We start from the raw sequence: 21,082 nt of genomic DNA, 5'->3' as shown, positions 1-21,082 counted from the left end.
CGACTGTGTGTGTGTGTGTGTGTGTGTGTGTGTGTTCTGGTTTACTTACACACCCCACCACCACCTTCCTTTCTCTGTGCATTTTTGCTCAAGGGCTTGTGAAGTTTCTCAAAGTACTTGTGACTCAGTTCAAAAGATTCAAAATTTCTCATGAGTTGAGTTGTGACAGCTGCGCACTACGACTTGTGAATCGGGCTGAGGGGTTGCCAACTGGGGACTTAGCTTGTAACTTTGGCTCCATGCCTTAAATACACCCCTGCTGATTGGAAAACTCTGGTCTAGTGGTATATGGAGAAGATTGATGGGGGGTGCAGACCTCCGTACACGCACTTCATCCACTGCTGCCTCCTTCTCCTCCCAGTATTGAAAAAGGAAAAGGGAGATTGTTCTCTCCTCTACCCTTCCTGTTCTGCTCTGCCCACCCCCTCTTCCTTTTCCTACCCAAAGAGTGGGAGGAAGAGAGGCTGACACATCACCAGGTATCAGGAGCAGCATTTGACACACTGTCACAGGCAAAAAGAGATCTTGGGCCAGCCCTGAGAGAAAGCTGAGTTCAGGTCTGTGCCTGCCCCCTTGTCCAGGAGCGGCAAGGCATGGAATATGAGTACTCTTTGTCCAGAGGCATCTGTTTGGCCACTGTGGGAACCAGGAACTTGGGTATAATCCAACTGGGCTATTCTCAGCCATGTCAACTGAACGGCACCCATAGTCAGAGCCACTGAACATTTGGATACCAGTCACCGAGGTCAAGCAACATGGGAGGAGTGTTGTCATCATGCGCTGCTGTGGGTTTCTTGAAGGCATCTGGTGTCAGACACTCCAGCCTGCAACTCTCCTCTATTCCCCTTCTTCCTTCTTTAATCCAAGAAGCAAGAGGAGGAGCAGTAAGAACATAAGAAGAGCCCTGCTGGATCAGGCCAAAGGCCCATCTAGTCCAGCTTCCTATATCTCACAGTGGTCCACCAGACGCCTCAGGTAGCACACAAGACAATAAGAGACCTGCATCCTGTTGCCACTCCTTTGCACCTAGCATTCGGAAGTAGCCTACTTCAACAACTAGGAAGTTGCACATAGCCATATGGCTTGTAATCTGCGGTGGACTTTTTCTCCAGAAATTTATCCATTCCCCTTTTAAAGGCATCTAGGCCAGATGCCATCACCACATCCCATGGCAAAGAGTTCCACAGATTAATTACGTACATGCTGGGTAAAGAAATTTTTCTTTTGTCTGTTCTAACTCTCCCGACACTCAATTTGAGTGGATGTCCCCTGGTTCTGATGTTGTGTGAGAGGGAAAAGAACATCCCTCGTGACTGTCCACTCTATCCATCCCCTGCATAATTTTGTACATCTCAATCATGTCCCTCCTCAGACTAGTAGAGGAGGTCTTGGGCCAACCCTGGTGGAGGAGGCAGAATAGAGTTGCTAAATGTCTGATTGGAGAACGGGGCAATTCTTGTGTTTATGTTCCCTCCTACGCATTCTTCTTCCTTCAACTGGTATCATTTTCTTTCTATGGATGTAAACATAGACAGGATGTAATCATTTATTTTCTTGTCCCAGTGCATGTGGCGGTAAAGGGGGGGGAAGAGCAGGCAGACAAACAGATTTTCAAATCTATATGCACCAAGCTCAACCTGGCAAATTCTTTCTTATGTGCAGTGATTCTTTCCAGGTGCAATCTGAAATGCAGGAGAAAATGTTGGGCCAGTCCCTTCCATACATTACTGCATTAATTGTCATTCTGACTTCAGGGTAGTTGCTGACTGTGCTATAAAAAGGGGGGGGGCACTTGTGTATGCTTAAAGTGCTGCTATTTTTAGGTCCACCTCCACTGTCACATCCTGTCAAATGTTTGGATCAGAGGCTCTCCATAGCTGGAAGCAAGGGGGAGAGAAAACTCTTGCTCTTGTTTAAATCCCTGTATTCAGACAATTCCCATTCAGCCAAAGAACATCCCCCTCCAATAATTGAAGAATCTACTCACATTGTCCAGCTGAACATACAGATTTAGGCTGTGATCTTCAAATCACTGATATTGGAGAAGACCACGAGGTGATCTCTTGGATGATCTATTCTCTCACACGGCCTCAGGCAGAATGAAACAAGTGATCAAGCTGCCCCAGGGTATGAGAGAGCACCCTGCTGGGATAAGTTTGGTTTTCAGTTATTTTCACACATTACATTCAATAAGCTCAGCAGGACATGTGATCAATATGTTACACAATACCCAGATTACTGCTTTTCTCAGGGCTGACCCAGGGCATTCTTTGCGCCATGCAGAACTGTGCTAAATGCCACCCCTCTTACCCTGTGGCAGGCTCCACTGCTTCTCCTCATCTTCCTTTATTTGAAAAGGCAGAAGGAAATGGAGTGGAAGAGGAAGTGGATAGGAGAGGAGATTGGTCAGTTAGAGAATCAGATAAACATTTTCTTCGGCTCCTGTTCCTTTCCTTTCTTCCTTTTCAAATCTAGACAGTGAGAAAGAGAAGGAGGAGTGGTGGAAGTGGATGGTGGACCATGCACGCCTCACCTCACTTGGCCTCATGGATGGGCCAGACCTGGCTTGGCCCTCCAGCAGTTGATCATTCACACAGTTCCACAATTCTTGACCCAGTTTGTGAACCTAGCCGCTGGCTAACTTATAGGCCATGTCTCTTGCCATAACTACACTACATAGGGTGAAACCATATTGTCCCTCTCTCTTCTTGAACATTCTTCCCAACACATTTCCTTTGGCCCTCCCATCCACTTATCAGTTCACTCATTTGCCTGGTCAAGGATTTGCTACAAATGGTAGAAGGAGAGTTAGAACAGACAAAATAAAATATTTATTTACTCAGCGTGTGGTTGGTCTGTGGAACTCCTGGCCACAGGATGTGGTGATGGCGTCTAGCCTAGACACCTTTAAAAGGGGATTGGACAAGTTTCTGGAGGAAAAATCCATTACGGGGTACAAGCCATGATGTGTATGTGCAACCTCCTGATTTTAGAAATGAGCTATGTCAGAAGGCCAGATGCAAGGGACGGCACCAGGATGAGGTCTCTTGTTATCTGGTGTGCTCCCTGGGGCATTTGGTGGGCCGCTGTGAGATTCAGGAAGCTGGACTAGATGGGCCTATGGCCTGATCCAGTGGGGCTGTTCTTATGTTCTTATGTACAGGCCCCCTCCCACTGCGCATAAGAGTTAATGTGAGAGGGGTATCATACTCATCACTGTCACAGCCCCTCTGGCTCAAACCAGAAGCTCATCTCATCCAGTGACTGGATGAGCCGAACAGTTTCTTTTGAAGCAGGTATACTGCCTTGTACCGGGGAGCTGTGCCATTCAGCTGTCACAGCTTATTTGCCACTGATCAGCTTCTCTTTCTCTACAGATTTGTCCAGTACCCCCTTCAAGCCATCTGAGTCACCCCATCTTGTGGCACTGAATCTGACAGGTTAGTTATGGGCTGTTTGAAGCAGTCCTTCCTCTGGCCTGTCCAAAATCTTTTCCCAGCCAACTTCATTGGGTGACCACTGCGTTCCAGGGAGAAAAGCGTCTCTCGATCCCCTTTCTCCACACCACACGTAATTGTGTAACTATCACAAGTTGTTTTGTCTCTTAACTTGAAAGCCTCAAATGGATCAATTTTCCCTGTTTGGGGAAGTGCCCCACCCCTGATTAATTTTTTATGCATAGACCCACCTTCCCAACTTTGAGAGGATGCATGAATCCATACATCCAGATGTATGTATGTAGTTGCACCCAAATTGCAGTCTGCCAGATGCATGCATGCACCCACCCCTCCTCTGTGCATATAGGATATGGTGAGTGCATGAGCGGATTCATCGCCAACTTTATTCTGCTGTTATGTTTTGCCACTTTGTTTCTTCTTTCCTTGCAGTTCTCCTCTGGATCTTTCAGTTCTTCCCTGGATCTTCTCCAGTTTTACACCCACCTCTTTACACAGAACTGAACATTGTGATCTGCTCTAAATGAGATCTTACCTGCACTCCTCAGGGTGGATGATGTCAGTGTCAAGCCTTGGGGGCTACGATGTGATGGGGAGTCATCTGCCTGGCCACTGGCGCCCCAAATCTGAGACTGTCCTCTGTAATGGGGCACGGGAAACACCCCCAGTAGCAAGAAGTCCCCCCACCACACACACGCCCCTCATGCTTGCTTGAAGGAAAGGCCCTGTTCACACATTTATTCAATATAATATAATATATTATGTCTATTCTGAAGTAAGTCGTATAATATAATATATTGAATAAATGTGTGAACAGGGCCTCTCCTGCAAACTTTTCTCAAACTGTGGGTCGGGACCCACTAGGTGGGTCGCGAGCCAATTTCAGGTGGGTCCCCATTCATTTCAATATTTCATTTTTAATAGATTAGACTTGATGCTACTATGGTATGTGACTGCATTTGGGGAAATGTTACAGACCTGTTCTTTTAGCAAGCTACTATGTATATTCTTTTAACAATGATAATGGAACTTACTCCTGGGCATGTGTGGGTAGAATTGCAGCCTAGGATTGTTAGAAATTTTCCTGCTTGATGATGTCACTTCCGGTCATGACATCACTTCTGGTGGGTTCTTACAGATTCTCATTCTAAAAAGTGGGTCCCCATGCTAAATGTGTGAGAAACACTGCAATTTCTTTTTCAGTTATACATAAAACTGCGCACAGAGAATATAAATAAAAGCTTTTACAGACACACACAAACACATGCTCTTTGTATGGGGTGCTGATTTTACATACATACACCTCAGTATGACTTAGTAGCGTGAATTGCTGAATAACAGTATACAGCAATTCCTAATTTTTTCCAAAATAAAAACAGAAGGAACTCCATGAAATTGCTCTTCATGCAAAACACTGTGCACACCCTTTTCTGTGTATCCTATCATGTGGGAACAAAACTTGTCCCCTCCGAGTGCATTTTGCCTCTTGTGTAGCCCCCATATTTTTTATGGAGTCATCACTCAGAGAGTAAGAGAGAGACTTCACAATCTTATGCATGTCTACTCAGAAGTAGTGACCTTTAAAGTCAGTGAGACTTAGGGCCCAATTCTATCCAATTTTCCAGTGTCGGTGCAGCTGTGCCAATGGGGCATGCACTACATCTTGTGGTGGGGCAGCAGTCACAGAGGCTTCCTTCAGGTATGGGAATATTTGTCCCTTACCTTGGGGGTGCATTGTGGCTGGAAAATTGGATAGGCTTGGGCATTGTGCATTGTGCTGGAAAATTGGATAGGCTTGGGCCCTTAGGCTTGGGCCCTTCATTTCCATGTGTTCTAAGCAGATCCGCAACCGCTTGGCAGGGTCAAGAGGATTCTTCTTTATTTTAAATACATTTTTAAACTCATTGCAAACTTTTAACGCGCTTCATTTAATCATTTGATAGGATGTTGTCGTATGGGGTTGTTAAAAATTTTCCCACTTGATTTTGTCACATTCACTTCTAGGTTAATGACATCATTTCTGGGTGGGTCCCGACAGATTGTCATTCTAAACAAAGTGGGTCCTGGTGCAAAAATGTTTGAGAACCGCTGCTTATACACGCTTTCCTGGAAGTAACCCTCATTGAATTTAATGGGGCTTCCTTCTGAGTAGACATGCATAGGCTTGTGCTGTAGACATGCATAGGCTTGTGCACACTTCCAGGAAGGTGTGCATGCTAGGATTGCAGCCAGAGGTGCATGGGCTGCAAATGGGGCAGTCTTTGCACCAGGGTTCCTTCCCTCCACATACCTCCCCCCCCCCACTCCAAGTGCTCCAAGATGCTCGCCCAGCCCAGTTCCCACCCTGGTGCGTGGCAGGCCCCTCCCTCCCTCCAGCACAGCCAACTCTTCCCTTCCAAGTTTCAAGTGGAGGGGGGGGAGTGAAAGAAGCAAGGAAGGAGCAAAAGCGTTGCCCCCCCTTTTCCTTGGGGGGGAGATCCGAGCTCAGGGGAGATCTGGAGAGGGGGGTTTCCGGGGGGGGGGAGCAAGTGTTGCAAGGGGCGCTCGGGGATGATGCGCAAAGGCAGCCCCGAGAGGAGGCAGAAGTAATCCGATCCCGGCCAGGGATGGCGGGGGAAGCAGCGGCCGCCCCACCGCGCGCGCCTGTGCGGGAGCGCCCAGGGGAAGGCGCGCTGCAGAAGCCGCCAGCCGGCTGGCGCAGGCGGAGGCAGGCTTAGGGGGGTCCCGGTCCCGTGAGCCGCGCTCGATCCCCGCTTGCCCGGCTTCTCCCCACGCGTGGCCGCGCCATCCGTGGCCACAAGGCGCCTGGTCCGGGGGGGGGGCGAGGAAGGATGGCTCGCAGCCTGGAGGAGCCGCCGTCCGGACCGTGGGGAGCAGGCAGTGTGGCACAAGGTAACTCCCCCCCCTTCTTTCCAACTTCCTTTGGCACCGTATGGGGGCAGGCTCTGAAATGGGGGGGGGGAGACGGAGTTTTCCAGGATCTGGGGGGCTTCAAGCTGGGGGGGGGGTTTGGGACTCATTCCTCTCATACTTTGTTCTCCCCCCCCCATCCGTCGATGGTTGAATTGAAGGAGAGGAGACCCTTCTCCATCCTCACCGCCCCCCCGCTCCAAGATGCCCCCCACCGGTACGTGATGCAGCTGAATCTCTTGCTCAGAGCACGAGCCTATGCTTGTCTACTCAGAAGTAAGTCTCATTGGCTTCAGTGGGGCTTACTCTCAGGAAAGCAGCCGTAGGACTGCAGCCTCAGGGCTCAAGCCTAGGCATGTCTATTCTGAAGTAAGTCCTGTTGTGTTCAGTGGGGCTTACTCCCAGGGAAGTGTGGCTAGGGTTGCAGGCTACAATCCTGTCCACACTTACATGGGAGTAAGCTCCATTAACTCTGGTCAGTGCCTGATTGGGGGAGGGTCACCTAGGAACCCCACAAAGGCTGCCTTGAGTTCCCCCCTTGGAAGATGGGGGGGGGAATCTAAACATGAAATGCCTCTTAGGAGACATGTCCTCTCCCAATCAATCAAGCTCTCATTTTCATTCTCCCACCCCCCCACCCCCCAAGAAAAGAGGCGGAAGCCAGAGGCCCATAAGTCCATGGGCCTTTGATTGTCAGAAGTATAATGTGCTCTGGAGGGAGGGCTTGAGGGTGCATGCAAGCCAGCCATGTGTCTTGGAAAAGTCACTGGCTTCACACTGCCACACACTGGGTTGTTCTTGGGCCCAGCAGGGAGACTTGTCACACCAACTTGAAAAGGGCTGATGTTCCTGCTTGGCTTTGCAACAGAGTGGGGGGGCTTACGGCATGTTCCCTCCCCTTCCTTAGACATCTGGATGGCCAGTGAACCACCAAGCTGGAAGGCTCCGCTTCTGAGCTCTTTTCTGTTCCTTCTTCCAAGAAAGCAGGTCCAGGTGTGTGCAGGAGAGGAAAGAGCAGGAGCGGAATGTGGTGGAGATTGCCCCGACTCATGGTAAGTCACTCTTTCAAACTGGTGCTCCCACACCTTGGGGGGGGGGGGAGGAACAGATGGTGTCCCAGTGTGCTCTGTATTTCAAAAACACATCTAAGGGATGGGAACACTGTGCTGTGTTCTGCTGCATTGTGGGGAGGGAAATCTCCCAACATTCCTTCCCAAAAGCTTGTAAGCCTCCCCTTTACCGAATTAGATTCCTAAAAGCCTGGGAATGGGAGCGACAAAGAGATCTGGAAACTGCCGAGTCCGGGAAAGATCTGGTCGCAGTGCGCTGTGTGTCGACTGGACCACAGATCCGACAGAGTCTATGTTCTGCACATCTCGTGTAACGCATTTGTGCTGGACTTGCTGCTCTCCCCATCCAGTTTGCTTCGTTTCCCATGTGGCTTTGACTGGAGAGCCAAAAGCCATTTCCAAACAATCCATCCTCTGTGTCCCCCTGCCTGCCCCCAATATCTCCCTTTCATAGGCATAATTTGGGGGCTGGTTTGTTTTTCCCCCCTGTGGGTTTCAGAACATCAGTTGGTCGAAGCTGGTGCTTCAGATCTTTGGAAGGAAAGGCGGGGGAGGGGGCCGGGTGGAAGCATGTTCATAAATCCAGACTCTTGGACTGGAGACAACATAAAAAAGAGTTTTATAGGGCTGCTGGGAGCGCAGGAGTGCTTGTAACAGTTTGGCTTGGAATGAGATGGAGGAGGAGGAGGCAGCCGGGCTGCTGCAGGGATAGAGAAGAGATTTCAGTGCAACAGTTTTATCCACTGTTGCTAAAAGGAGGCTCAAACGCAAAGAGAGGTGGCTTTCAAGTCCCAGGAAAGGATGCAGCAAACCAGCTGGCTCTGCAAGTCTTTCCCTGGTACCAGGGTTGTTTTGGGGAGCAGTTTGTCTAGATCCCTTAAGTGCCCATCCCTCAAGGCAGAATGCAGGAGTCTGACTTAAGCCGTGGGATTGTTTTTTTCCTCATTGTATTAAGTCTTGAAGACATTCAGATTCCATCGTTCAAAGTCTGCGCTGGTGCCTCTGCTGCTAGAATAGGTGGAAGGGTTGCTGTTAAGACCAGCCTTCCCCTACCCATCCCATCCAGGATCAGGATCATGGGATCCGGGCAGAAACCTTTATATGCTGGTAGGGGTAGGTGTGAAGGTCAGCCCCTCACTTATTTAGAAAACTGTTTTAACTTCAGACTTTTGGCATGGTGATTGGCTGGCACTGCAGTCTGAAGCATGCTTACTCAGAAGTAAGCCCCACTAGTGCAGTGAAACATACTCGCCACTAAGTGTCATGATGACTGTAGCCAGAAAGCCTAAGCCTGTGTTTGCTTGCTTAGATTAGAAGTACGAAGGACTGAGTTGCTGGTGTGTAAACCTGCTTGACACTAAGTCACCCACTTGGTCTGCCTAGTTCAATATTCAGTAGCAGCCTTCCAGGATCTGAGTTCCAATCCAAAACCTATTTTAGGTGGAGATGTAGAGGATTCAGGCCAGGCCCTTTGATGTGTGCCATGTCACTGAGCTATAGCCTGACTCTCTAGTAAATACATACATAGGATTGCAGGCTGGACACCCAAAGCGAAACATGTTTCTTGAGAAGTAAATCCTATTGAATTTAATGAGACTTCTTCCTTAGGGCTGCAATATTGTATACACTTCCTTGGAAGTAAGCCCTATTGAACGCGTGCAACTTATTTCTGAGTAAGCACGTACAGGATCAGTGTCTGCTCAAGAGTAAGTTTCATTTAGTTCAATGGGACATACTCCCCAGTAAATGTATACGCATGATTGCAGCCTGAATTCTGTTGTTCCCCTTAGGATGGTGGTTGTTCTATAGTATTTGTTTATTTTAAAACATTTATAACCCACCATTTCCAAGGCAGTAAAAAATACAATAAAAATGCATTTTGATTGTAAAAAGTATAATTAAAATCAAACAAATACAGAGTCTCAAAGAGTAATAATGGTAGAGTTTTGTACATATTCCCACCCTGGATTCTTTCTTTCAGTTTTTATCCCTCCCTATCACTAGGGCTCAGGGAAGATTCAGTTTGTAACCATGAATACATACATAAACCAAGGGCTGCATTGCGTCTGCATCGGTGCTGTAAAGTTAGATAGGACTGTGCCTTAAGGTAAAGGAACAAACATTCCCTTCCTTTGAGGTGGCCTCCATGAGCCCCCCTTCATGACCCATTGGCACAGCTGAATCAGTGCTAGAAAGTTGGATAGGATTGGGTCCTTCGTGACAAAGTACATGTCTTAGGGGCTTTCAATCTCTGTTGTACAAAATTAATGGCATGTTACATCAGTAATTGCATCAGTTGATTCCAGTTCTAATTAACTGGCTTAATTACACCCTTCAAATCCATACATTAACACATTGTTAAATATCTTGGGACATCATCATCTCAATCCAAGCGTGTGAACTATTTTTTTCTGTTCTTTCCCCAGAATTGGAAAAATTGGCCTAAAAATGCATCAAATGTCACTCTGCTTCTCACCCCCCCTCTATCAAATAATACATGATAGTTTTAAACAGCTAATGACTGTGCAACATTTATTTCCCTCCGCTTACATGGGGGGGATCTCCCCCTTCTTCTGCCTGCCCTGTCCAAATATTGACATAAAAATTGGGCATTTTGTTGAAAGAACTATTATTATTACGAAGGGAGTGTGTGTTGTTTTTAGCAGCAACAAAAGCCATTACACAGTGGTTGATGGAGAAGGGTAAATGGAAAGCTGATTCTCTGTCCCAAATAAATTCATAATTTTAAAAGAGACACCTGGGAAAGATGTGACTCTGGAGTGACTGGGAAAGGAAGTTGCTGGCTCCTTCCTAAGTTCAAGGAAAGCATCTCTTAAAAGGTGCATCTGGATAAACATGGTTTTGAAAGGAAAATCAAATGAATAACTGGTGTTAGGAATTAAGAACGTAAGAAGAGCCTTGCTGGATCAGGCCCAGGGCCCATCTAGCCCAGCTTCCTGTATCTCACAGTGGTCCACCAGATGCCTCAGGGAGCACAAGAGACTTATTTGCCATTGCTTTGCACCTGACATTCAGAGACAGCCTATCTCTAAAAGCAGGAGGTTGCAAACACCTAGCTTGTAACCTGTGATGGACTTCCTCCCAAGGTCCAAACCCTTTTTGAAAGCATCTAGACCAGATGCCATCACCACATCCTGGGGCAAGGAGTTCCACAGATTAACTACATGCTGGATAAATAAATATTTTCTTTTGTCTGTTCTGACTTTCCTATCACTCCAGTGGTAGTGGATATCTTCTGGTTCTGGAGTTGCTGTAACAAATATCTAAACTATTTTTTAAAAAATGAGTTTAAATTAATTTTAAATGGGAAGGGGTGTTCAGCTGAATGCTTGAATGGTATGCAGGTGTGTACAACTATACATGTGTAGAAATCTTGCTGCATAATCTAAAACTCTGGCCTAGCAGGGTTCCCTCGTGCAGGGAGAGAGTCCTGAGTGTGTAGAGTGAGATGATGTGTTTGTTATATATTCATTCTGAATGCTTCTTGAAGACTGTCACCTTAGAAAGGGGGTAGTTAGCACTTTGTAACCATAAGAAGAGCCCTGCTGGATCAGGCCAAAGACCCATCTAGTTCAGCTTCCTGTATCTCCCAGTGACCCACCAGATGCCTCAGGGTGTACACAAGATAACAAGAGATCTGCTTCCTGGTGCCTTCCCTTGCACCTGGCATTCTGAGGTAGCCTACTTCTAAAACCAGGAAGTTTCACATACCTGTCATGGTTTGTAACCTGTGATGAACTTTTCCTCCAGAAATCTGTCCAATCCCCCTTTAAAGGCATCTAGGGCAGACGTCATCACTATATCTTGAGGCAAGGAGTTCCACTGATTAATTCCACGCTGGGTAAAGAAATAAAACCGCCTGATTTGTCAGGCATTGGATCCATTCCTTACTTTACTAATTAGTCGTATGGAGCTATAGGTCCCACTCAGCCCCACACTGCCAGGGGTGTGGTACTGACAGCCTCCTGTGAAGCACTGGACCCCTGTGCATGACCAGAATGCCAGGAGACCCTGCCAAATAGCTGGGGGACGGAGATGGGCTGCCAGGTGTGGTGGCCCCTGAGAAAGGCTGATAACACTTCTAGTAGGGAGAAGAACAAGGGAGGAAAGGAGGAGGAGAGGGCAAGAAGAAAGAAGGAAGGAAAGAGAAGGGAAGACAGGTTGGAGTTGGAGAGAAGAGGCAGAATCCTCAGTGACCCCAACCAAGAAGGGGGCAGACATGGTTGGGCAGTCTCTGCCAACCAAGAAGGAGCTACTGACAGCACAATCCTAGATGGGCTACTAATCAGACTAGGCAATCCTACTCAGAAGTAAGTCCCACTGTGTTCAGTGGGGCATACTCCCAGGAAACTGTTTATAGGATTAAAACCTACTAGTGTCCTGGGCATTGTTCCCCACCCCCAACCCCACCCCCAGGGCAAAGCAGAGAAGGCAAGGCTCTACCTGAGCAGGGAGAAAGGATGACAGGAACTGGTAACAGACAGGAACTGGCAACTGACCCCCTGCTGGGCTCAAGTCAGGGTGGAGCAGAGGGGTGAAGTAGCCCCAGGAGGTGGCAAGACCCCTCCCTTCCTTATTTTTGTTATGTTACGCAGGGGTTGTGACTGCAAATGAGCTAGACCCCTCTGTGTCATTCGGTGGCGAAGCTAATAACCATGTAGCCCAGTGCCAAGCTCAGAATATTGCCCCAGAAGTGATGTCACAACCAGAAGTGACATCACACCCGGGCTTTTTAAAAAGTGAAAATTGGGAGGATCCCACCTCGTTCCCCCCAGCAGTTCACCACCCACTTGCTCTGCTGCCTCCGTCAGTGGTATAGCTAAGGCATCTATCTGCTACCCAGGGTCAAAGAAGATTTTGTAGCCCTCCACATGATAAAAACAAATTTAATTAAGTAAATAAAAAGTTATTGGTTCCATGCTGTATCATAATAACATCTCATTGGCACTCAGAACTATCAGTCTTGTAGGCCAGTTTGGAGTTAAGCAAATCCACTTATTATTCCACAAGACAGTTGTGTTTTCATTTTCTGGTTAATTGCCCATAACTTTTGATTGAATACAGATATTTCAGTGCAGTCTATTTCATTGCACTCTGCATTAAATTACCTTTCCAATGATATATAACATGATGGTATTATTCATACATAACAAGATTTCACAATTTTGGTCACTACTGTCAAGCTCAGCTTGTTGCCCCCCTAAAGCTTGATGCCCGGTGCAACTGCTACCCCATGCACCCCCTTAGCTACGCCACTGGTGCCATTGTGTGTGGCCAAACTTGTGAGGATGGTGTACAAACCCATTTGATATGGAGGTAACCCCCCCCACCAAGGGAGGACATAGAAAAATGCATTTTTCAACAGGGAGAGGTTTCTTGAAGAACAGAAGAACAATTTCTAGCCCTATATCACATAGTGCATCTTCCTAATCTCTCTAACTCAGTGATTCTCGAACTTTTAGTATCGGGACCCACTTTTTAGAATGAGAATCTGTCAGGATCCACCGGAAGTGATGTCATTAACCTGGAAGTGATGTCATGACTGGAAGTGACATCATCAAGGAGGAAAATTTTAACAATCCTAGGCTGCAATCCTACCTGCACTTACCCAGGAGTAACTCCCATTTACTGTCATTGTTTAAATTGTATACGTAGTAGCCGTAATTTCCCCAAATGCAGTCACATGCCATAGTAGCATCAAGTCTAATAGATTAAAAATAAAATATTGACATGAATGGGGACCCATCTGAAATTGGTTCACAACCCACTTAGTGGGTCCCGACCCCACGGCTTGAGAAACAGCTTATAAGTCTGTTGGAACAGGCAGTGGCGCAGAGGGGTGCAAAGCAGGGTGCATTTTGCAGGGAGCCTCACCAGGGCATGCAAGGTGCCCCTCCCCCCTTTGTAGCCATTCCAAGCGGTGCAAGCAAAATGGAATTCACCTCCAGAGGCATTCGGAGCAGGGAGGTGAATGCTTCACTTCCACCACCTGGAATGGTTCCAAAGAGGGGGAGGAGAGGGGCCCTTGCATGCTGAGGTGAGGTTCCCTGCAAAACTTAGTGCTTTGCACCCCCTCTGGTTATGCCACTGGGGACAGGGGTCTGTCTTCTCATTGTAAAGCACCAGATATATGAATATAATAACGCTTTGTCTTATTCTCACTGAAACTCACTGGAACACAGTGCAGTACTGGGAAGACTATAGATTTTGTGTTCCTGCTGACCTGTAGAACTCCTGGAAAGAAACCCCTTTAAATGTTCCCTTCGGTCAAAGTGGCATTGCTGGTTTACACCTTGTGAAGGCAAACGGAGGGGCCTGGCCACTCTCCAACTACGATCTCAGTCTCTCCAACAGAGCTGACTTGCTGCATTCGGAATCTGCTCTAATTGGGTCGATGCCAGGAGATCACATTGAGATCTGGTCATCTTTCCATGTGGTTTGCACTGAAGCTCCTCTGAAGAGTTGAGCAATGCAGATGTCCTGATTTCTAAAAAGACCAAGCCAGGAGGAAAATCGCTCGAGTATTTCCGTGCAGCCTCAGTACTTATTGGGTCACATGGAACGGCAGGCTTTAGGTGACCAACTAATTCTGCAAGCTCCTGCTTATGAGAGGCTGTGGGCCTATTTCCCAGCTGGAGTGATGAGTTTAATTAGCAATGGAAAAATGGGGGGGGGGGGAAGAGAGACTGAGCAATTCACAGTTGGGTAGAAGGATCAGTTTGTGGCCTCAGTTATGGAGAAGAGGCCAGATAGAAGGGAAATCTACGCTCTGTTAGAGATGAGACCAGGCGTAACTCAATGGAGGAGCTTGTGTTTTGCTTTCCAAAAGCCCCAGATTTAATCCCCAACTTTTGTATATAGGGTGGACAGAGTTGAAAAAAAAGCATCAGCTGGTAGTTTGGGAGCCTGGGACCCACAAGTTTGTTGTACCCTCTATCTTCTCTAAGCAGTGGTATCCACACTACTGTATTGTTTCGTTTAGGGCAGTGTTTCTCAAACTGTGGGTCCCATTCATTTCAATATTTTATTTTTAATCTATTAGACTTGATGCTACCATGGGATGTTACTGCATTTGGGGAAATGTTGCAGATCTGTATTTTTAACAAGCTTCTATGTATATTTTTTCAATTTTTGGAGAAGAAGACTCCCTGAGTTGTGAAGAGGAGAGGGGGAAGAGAAGGAGAAGGCAAGTGTACTCTTTCTAACTCTTTGTCTTCTAACCTTAAATCAACCTTGGATCAACATTGAAATTTAGCTTTACCTTTAGCTTAGCTATACCTAAGCTTTACCTAAATTAGCACCTAATCTAACCTAAGGGAGGGATTCTAAGATCCAGCAAGTTGGGGCACAGGAACTAGGGGAGGACAATAAAAATAAATACGTAAGTGCATACAGAGGTCTACTCTGAGCAGGAGCAGAGTCCTACTTATGCGTAAGAGCCCAAGGTACAGGCACTTGGAAAAATAAATAAAACAGGGGGATAAAGTGGAAAGCAAGTTTTTCTACTTGGTTTAAATTAACCCTATACTTAACCCAAGTTAAACTTAATCTAAATTAGAACATAATCTAAAGGTTCATTAAATTAGGACACAGGATCTAGGTGAGAGCAATCAATCAATCAATAAAGGTGCACAATAAAAGCAGGATCTTAGCAGGGCTAAACAGGATTTAAACCTTAGTGTGTAAGTTCTGCCAAGTCAAAAAACTCTTAAACGAGTGCAGTTTAAACTCAAATAAAAGACCAGCTTGAGGTTAAAAAAGAGTCCAGCCTCAGAGAACTGAAGTAGGAGGGTAAGAACCTAGGAAGGGCCAGTTCCCACCCAGCAAGGGCAATTTCGCATAGTCATTGTCCTTTAGGTCATAGCAATTGACCTTTAGGAGTTGATAAGAGCCCCATTAGGCAAATCCAAGCACCCCATTCAGGGAAATCTCACCTGGGAAGACCAGCCCCTTTTCAATCAGCAAGGAGGGAGGGAGGAGGAGCTAGCTAGGAGTATAAAGCTAGTGCCTGCCACCGCGTGAGCCTCTCTGCAGAAGCGCACTTGGCCTCTGGGACACCCAATGCCTTGGGAACAAAGTGCCACGTAAGGCACCGAAAGTTTAGCATCTGTGCGAGTTCAGCAGCAGGGCGAGGAAGCCAGGGCCCCAGATACCGCCCTTTCTCTTCCCTTGAGAAGAGGCCTGCTTACCAGTGTAGGGTTTTTAAGTACCCCTAAACAAAAACAAACAAAATAAAAAAAGCTATGCAGTCAGACAGCCAGTAGCAGGGTGGGGGCTATCCAGTGTTTTGCATCAAGTGCCACATGTATGACTATATGCCTCTGGGGCATAAGTCATGGGTGTGTCCTCGGTGCAAGGAGCTCCAGGGACTCAGGGAATGCGTCCGCTCCCTTGAAGCCTTGGTGGCCAACCTGGAGAAGCAGAGGAAGGCAGAGAAGGACCGTGGGGAGACTTCCAGGGACAATCAGGCTTCGTCCCAACCTCAGGCATGCAGCTCCTCAGCTGCCCGGGTGGGAAGTCTCGGGGCTGGAGGACCTCATCCTGGAGGGGAAGGAAACAATCCCCTAGGGGGGACCCCTTCTCCAGGGGATGGACCCGTATCCGAACACACTCAGGATACTCCTCGGCGGGAGGGGGGTCGGGGGCTTCTTGTAGTGGTGGATTCAATTATTAGAAACATAGAGAGGGGGGTTTGCGATGGATGTGAGGACCACATGGTGACTTGCCTGCCTGGTGCGAAGGTTGCGGACATCACTTCTCATCTAGACAGGCTGGTAGATAGTGCTGGGGAGGAGGTAGCGGTTGTGGTGCATGTCGGCACCAACGACGTAGGCAAGTGTAGCCGGGAGGTCCTGGAGGCCAAATTTAGGCTATTAGGTAGGAAGCTGAAAGCCAGGACCTTAAAGGTAGCGTTCTCTGAAGTGCCACCTGTTCCACGCGCAGGGCCAGCTAGGCAGGCGGAGATCAGGGGTCTCAATGCGTGGATGAGACGGTGGTGTAGGGAGGAGGGGTTTAGATTCGTTAGGCACTGGGGAATGTTTTGGGACAAGCAGGGCCTGTACAAGAGGGACGGGCAAGGGCAAGGAAGTTTCCTTCTGTAAATGGAAGTCTTGCTTAATGAGGAGAATAAAAAGGAACATAAACTGTGGCAAAAGAAATGTAAGAAGGTGATACGGGAGGCTAAGAGAGACTATGAGGAACACGTGGCCAGCAACATTAAGGGGAATAATAAAAACTTCTTCAAATATGTTAGAAGCAGGAAACCCGCCAAAGAAGTGGTTGGTCCTCTGGATGGTGAGGAGGGAAAGGGGAAATAAAAGGACACTTTGAGATGGCAGAGAAATTGAATGAGTTCTTTGCATCTGTCTTCACGGCAGAAGACCTTGGGCAGATACCGCTGCCCAAATGACCCTCCTGACCAAGGAATTAAGTCAGATAGAGGTTAAAAGAGATGTTTCAGACCTCATTGATAAATTAAAGATCAGTAAGTCACCGGGCCCGGATAATATATATAATAATAATATACAGTATTTATATACCGCCTTTCTTGGTCTTTATTCAAGACTTTATTCAAGGCGGTTTTACACAGGCAGGCTTATTAAATCCATGCAGGGATTTTTACAAATTGAAAGAAGGTTCTCTCTTTCAAGAACCACCACATTCAAGGTGTTACACTCTGATCTGGTTTAACATTCTGGCCTCCATCCTCCCACGCTCCGAGCAGATGGAACAGCTCAGCTGCAGCTTGCCAGCTGCTTCAAGGTCGCACGGTGCCGGTGGCCTCGAACTGGCGACCTTGTGGATGTTAATCTTCAGGCAAATGGAGGCTCTACCCTCTAGACCAGACCTCCTGCCCTGGCATCCACCCAAGAGTTATTAAGGAATTGAAGAATGAAGTTGCTGATCTCTTGACTAAAAGATGCAACTTGTCCCTCAAAACGGCCATGGTGCCAGAGGATTGGAGGATAGCAAATGTCAAACCCATCTTTAAAAAGGGAAAGAGGGGGGACCCAGGAAACTATAGGCCGGTCAGCCTAACATCTATACCGGGTAAGATGGTGGAATGCCTCATCAAAAATAGAATCTCAAAACACATAGACGAACAAGCCTTGCTGAGGGAGAATCAGCATGGCTTCTGTAAGGGTAAGTCTTGCCTCACGAACCTTTTAGAATTCTTTGCAAAGGTCAACAGGCATGTGGATGCAGGAGAACTCGTGGACATTATATATCTGGACTTTCAGAAGGTGTTCAACACGGTCCCGCACCAAAGGCTACTGAAAAAACTCCACAGTCAGAGAATTAGAGGGCTGGTCCTCTCCTGGATTGAGACCTGGTTGAAGACCAGGAAACAGAGAGTGGGTGTCAATGGGCAACTTTCACAATGGAGAGAGCTGAAAAGTTGTGTGCCCCAAGGATCTGTCCTGGGACTGGTGCTCTTCAACCTGTTCATAAATGACCTGGAGACAGGGTTGAGCAGTGAGGTGGCTACGTTTGCAGACGACACCAAACTTTTCCGAGTGGTGAAGACCAGAAGTGATTGTGAGGCGCTCCAGAAGGATTTCTCCAAACTGGCAGAATGGGCAGCAAAATGGCAGATGCGTTTCAATGTAAGCAAGTGTAAAGTCATGCACATTGGGACAAGAAATCAAAACTTCACATATAGGCTAATGGATTCTGAGCTGTCTGTGACAGATCAGGAGAGAGATCTTGGGGTGGTGGTAGACAAGTCGATGAAAGTGTCAACCCAATGTGCGGCGGCAGTAAAGAAGGCCAATTCTATCCTTGGGATTTGAAACAGCTAATATTATAATGCCATTGTACAAATATATGGTAAGGCCACACCTGGAGTATTGTGTCCAGTTCTGGTCGCCGCATCTCAAAAAGGATATAGTGGAAATGGAAAAGGTGCAAAAGAGGGCAACTAAGATGATTGCTGGGCTGGGGCACCTTCCTAATGAGGAAAGGTTGCTGCATTTGGGCCTCTTCAGCCTAGAAAAGAGACGCCTGAGGGGGGACATGATTGAGACATACAAAATTATGCATGGGAAGGATAAAGTGGATAGAGAGATGCTCTTTACACTCTCACATAACACCAGAACCAGGGGACATCCACTAAAATTGAGTGTTGGGAGAGTTAGGACAGACAAAAGAAAATATGTCTTTACTCAGCATGTGGTTGGTCTGTGGAACTCCTTGTCACAGAATGTGATGATGGCATCTGGCCTGGATGCCTTTAAAAGGGGATTGGACACGTTTCTGGAGGAAAAATCCATTACAAGCCATGATGTGTATGTGCAACCTCCTGATTTTAGAAATGGGCTATGTCAGATGCAAGGGAGTACACCAGGATGCAGGTCTCTTGTTATCAGGTGTGCTCCCTGGGGCATTTGGTGGGGCCACTGTGAGATACAGGCAGCTGGACTAGATGGGCCTATGGCCTGATCCAGTGCGGCTGTTCTTATGTTCTTAATGTTGATAGTAATTGGGACTTACTCCTGGGTAAGTGTGAGTAGGATTGCAGCCTAGGTTTGTTAAAAAATTTTCCTGCTTGATAATGTCACTTCTGGATATGACGTGACTTCTGGTGGGTCTTGACTGATTTTCATTCTAAAAGCGGGTCCCAGTGCTAAATGTGTGAGAACCACTGGTTTATGGTTTAAAGTGAAAAGAAAAGGCAGATACGGTCACCAAGTGCAAAGTGGGAGACAGGCCTCCTGTATATTTAACATTTGTACCGAAGAGACTGTTTAAACCAGGGTTCTTCAACCTTGGGGTTGGGACCCAATGGGGTCGTGAAATCTCAGTTGTGGGGTTGCAGCAACTTACGAGAATGAAAAAGTTTGAAGACCATTGGACTGGAGAACTACCAGGTAAAGGGAGGAGGCATCTGTGTACTCCTTCAGGTACGAGCAGATTGTGTCCCAGTCCTGGTCGGACTCTTAGCAGTGGTGCTCAGTTAGCTTTCACTAGTGCAATGGCATAACTAGAGGGGGTACAAAACACTAAGTTTTGCACAGCGCCTCACTGTGGCATTCACGTGGTCCCTCCCCTTCTCCTTCATAGCTATCGCTATTCTGAGCTGTTAGAGCAAAATGTTCAAGCAGCCCAGAATGGCTGCAAAGGAGAGGGGGAGGGCCCGTATGCACGCACTGTGCAAAACTGGTGCTTTGCACCAGCTATGCCACTGCGCTAGTGCCAGGCTTCATGGTCACTTTTTTCTGCTCTCTCTAATAAGAATATTTGGTTACATTGAACAGTGCTGAGAGGTTATTATGGTATGGGAGTGGGGCAGGGGATGGGAGGATAGGACCCCAGGAAGGGGGGCAGATTAACATTGAGTCCCCACGCTCATAATGTGTGTGTGTGTGTATTTTATTTATTTATTGGTTGAGGACCACTTGTTTAAGCAAATGTAACTCTTCCGCTAAAGCTGCATCTGTTGAAACTCTCTCTTCTCCCTAACTGTCAGAGGGATGAGACTCTTGTCCTTCCTTGCGTTCGGTCAACTCGGAAAGGCGGACAGGAAAATGCCCATGTACCAATAAGACATTAAACATGGCTTCCACGTCACAGGTTGCAGTTAACCCATTTCTGCCCAGCCCACAGGTGTATACATTTGATCCCTGTTGTGTATATGCAACATTGGGCAGAAATGGCTTGAAGGAGGAACTTTGCTTTGCAAATGCTGAAGGCTATAGGTAGAGGTGTTCGGAAATGGTGTTATTTATTTTACTCAGAAGTAAGCCCATTCTGTTCAGTAAGACTTAGGCTGTAGTCCTATTTTACTCACTAGAAACAAACACCTCTAGCTTCTGGCTTGAGCAGTGGTAACTTCTGATATACAGGAACTTGTAATGACACCCCTTGTAGCAAGCTAAGCCTCCATAGCTATGTCTTTCTAAGACTATACACTTTAAAAAATGATTTTAAATTTCTTAATGACTGTTTTATTCCCCTCACACGTATTCCTACTTTGATGCTTGCTATCCTTCCTTCAAAGACAAGCTCATTTCATTCCAAACTCTCAGAGTGGCTAGCAATATTTGAAAACAAATGTATAAAGATTGCAAAACTGTATTAAAAAATATCCCCCCAAAATACAAAAGGTGCATTAGAGAGCTAGCCTATGCATATTTACTTGGGAGTAAGTTCCACTGGGTTCAATAGGACTCCCAAGTAAATTTGCATAGGATTGTAGTCTTGGGCTGCAATCCTATACACACATATGAGAGTGAGCCCCATTTAATACAATGAGACTTGCTTCTGAGTAAACACGTGTAGGATTTGTGCTGTTAATGTAATATTTTATTTTATTTTAGAGATTTATATCCTGCCTTTCTATCCAATAAGGACACTCAAGGTGGGTATAATATATAATACTGTCTCTAAGGCAGAAAAGAGAATGGCCCCAAAGACCTTAACATAGACCCCTAGGCAAATGTCTGAGTTTGCTTCCTGCTAAACCGAATGCTTTTCCTCAGCCAAGGTCCTTTGAAAAATATTTCAGAGGCAATATCTTAGTGCTCCTGCTGGTGACATCACTGCTCCTGCCAAAGATGTCCCAGAGTTTTACGCCCCTTCGATTACACCCCTGGGCTTGTAGTATTTGTTTTTTACTGAACAAGA

General features: G+C 46.9%; 1 protein-coding gene across 5 annotated transcripts in view; it reads left to right on the top strand.

The window, feature by feature from the left end:
- The first annotated feature begins 5,998 nt into the window (after nt 1-5,998).
- Nucleotides 5,999-21,082, top strand: part of TMEM200B (transmembrane protein 200B) — a 38,693-nt gene continuing 23,609 nt past the window's right edge. The window contains exons 1-3 of one of the 5 annotated variants that reach the window (XM_066638627.1): nt 5,999-6,347; nt 7,346-7,417; nt 14,597-14,642. In XM_066638627.1, coding sequence (XP_066494724.1) covers nt 6,287-6,347; nt 7,346-7,417; nt 14,597-14,642 — 179 coding nt within the window. In that variant the 5' untranslated portion in view covers nt 5,999-6,286. Of the gene's footprint in view, nt 6,348-7,345; nt 7,418-14,593; nt 14,643-21,082 lie in introns of all 5 variants that reach the window. The other 4 variants (XM_066638626.1, XM_066638630.1, XM_066638628.1 and 1 more) reach the window with 4 other exon arrangements.

The sequence above is a fragment of the Tiliqua scincoides genome, chromosome 10 (genome assembly GCF_035046505.1).
Source record: "Tiliqua scincoides isolate rTilSci1 chromosome 10, rTilSci1.hap2, whole genome shotgun sequence".
Classification (NCBI taxonomy): Eukaryota; Metazoa; Chordata; class Lepidosauria; order Squamata; family Scincidae; genus Tiliqua; species Tiliqua scincoides.
This window is presented reverse-complemented; position numbering and strand designations above follow the sequence as displayed.